Source organism: Neomonachus schauinslandi, unplaced genomic scaffold (genome assembly GCF_002201575.2).
Source record: "Neomonachus schauinslandi unplaced genomic scaffold, ASM220157v2 HiC_scaffold_5243, whole genome shotgun sequence".
NCBI lineage: Eukaryota > Metazoa > Chordata > Mammalia > Carnivora > Phocidae > Neomonachus > Neomonachus schauinslandi.
Window position 1 is genome coordinate 1 of NW_025413931.1, and position 1,937 is coordinate 1,937.

At 51.6% G+C, this 1,937-nt stretch overlaps 1 protein-coding gene across 1 annotated transcript; it reads right to left on the reverse strand.

Annotated features, from left to right (window-relative positions):
- Window positions 1-13: 13 nt before the first annotated feature.
- Window positions 14-1,930, reverse strand: LOC123323995 (leucine-rich repeat-containing protein 37A3-like; the record flags this gene model as incomplete). Its single annotated transcript, XM_044912526.1, has 2 exons — window positions 1,131-1,930; window positions 14-1,081 (listed from the first exon to the last, which is right to left on the reverse strand). Coding segments are annotated over exons 1-2 (1,818 nt in total), but the record flags the coding sequence as incomplete, so codon positions are not given.
- Between the last annotated feature and the right edge of the window lie 7 nt (window positions 1,931-1,937).

Consider the following 1,937-nt stretch of genomic DNA (forward strand, 5'->3'; position numbering starts at 1 on the left):
GGGCAAGTGTCACCTCAAGGTCCTTTGGAGGAGGAGCTGTAGTCTTCTTCGTGGTTGTAGAATGTGCAGCCTCCATAATAGGCTCTGGAGTAATGGTAAGCCCCAAGTCCACATGATGAAATGTGGTGCCGGGTGACGCTGGATGCTGACCTTGATCCTTACTTGGAGCTGGAGCTGTCACCTCCTGATGGAATGGATATTGAACTACAACCTCCTTAGGTGGCTCTGGAGGCTGAGTTGGGGTCTGTTGCATGGTTGGAGAAGTTCCGGTCTCTGTAGTAGGTTCTGGAGTTATGATAAGCCCCAGGTCCAAAGGTTTAACCGTGACTTTATTTAAGGCTGGATGCTGAACCCGAACCTGCTCTGACTGTGGAAATGTCACCTCAAGGTCCTTTGGAGGAGTTGTAGTCTGCTGCAGGGTTGTAGACTGTTTAACCTCTGTAGTAGATTCTGGAGTTATGGTAAGCTCCAGGTCCAAAGGTTGAACTGTCCCATTTGGTGACCAGCGATGCTGAGCTTGATCCTGACGTGGTGTTGGAACTGCTGCCTCTTGATATACGGGAGGTTGAGATACAAGTTCCTTAGGCGGCTCTGGATGCTGATGTGGGGTCTCATGCATGGCTGGAGAAGGTTCAACCTCGGTAGTAGATTCTGGACTTATGGTAAGTTCCAGGTCCAAAGGTTTAACTGTGACTTTATTTAAGGTTGGACGGTGAGACTGAACCTGCTCTGAATGTGCAAGTGTCACCTCAAGGTCTTTTGGAGGAGATGTAGCCTTTTTTAGGGTTGTAAAATGTTCAACTTCTGTAGTGGGTTCTGGACTTACAGTAAGTTCCAGGTCCAAAGGTTGAACTGTTACACTGGGTGATGATGGATGCTGAGCTTCATCTTGACCTGGTGTCTGAACAATCTCCTCCTGATATACCGGAGATTGAGCTACAACAACCTCCTTAGGTGGCTCTGGAGGCTGAATTGGGGTCCCCTGCGTAGGTAGAGAAAGTTCAGTCTCCTTAGTAAATTCTGGAGTTATGGTAAGCCCCAGGTCCAAAGGTTGAACTGTGACTTCAGCCAAAGTTGGGTGCTGAGTGTGCACCTGCTCTAGGTGTGTAAATGTCCTTTGGAGGAGCTACAGTTTTCTTCAGGGCTGTAGAATGTTCAACCTCTGTAGTGGGTTCTGGAGCTACGGTAAGCTCCAGGTCTAAAGGTTGAACTGTGACTTCGGTCAAATTTGGTTGCTGAGCCTGAACGTGCTCTGGATTTGGAAGTGTCACCTCGGGGTCCTCTGGAAGAGATAGAGTCTGCTGCGGGGCCATGGAATGCTCAGCCTCTGTAGTAGGTTCTGGAGTTACAGTAAGCTCCAGGTCAACAGGTTGAACAGTGGCACTGGGCAGGTTTGAAGGCTGAGCTTGCTCTTGTCCTAGATGTGGAACGGTCACCTCATTGTGGACTGGAGGTTGTGCTACAACCTCCTTAGGTGGTTCTGGAGGCTGAGCTGGAGCCTCCTCCTGGGTTGGAGAAGGTTCTACCTCCTTAAGGGGCTCTAGAGGTAGAGATGGGGCTTCTTGCAGGACTGGAGAGGATTCTACCTTCTCAGGAGACTGTGGAAGCTGAGAATGAGTCTCTTGAGAGACTGGAAAAGGTTCTACTTTGTCAGGGAGTTGTAGAGGCTGAGCTGGGGTTTCCTGCTGGGCTGGAGATGGTTCTACCTTCTGAGGGGGCTCTGAAGGCTGAGCTGGGGCCTCTGGCTGTGTGGGAGAAGATTCCACCTCCTTAGGGGGCTCAGGAGATAGAGCTGGGGCCTGCTGGGGGACAGGGGACTGAGCTGGGGCCTCCTGCTGTGTGGGAGAAAGTTCCACCTCCTTAGGGGGTTCAGGAGACATAGCTGGGGCGTGCTGGGGGACAGGGGACTGAGCTGGGGCCTCCTGCTGGACTGGAGG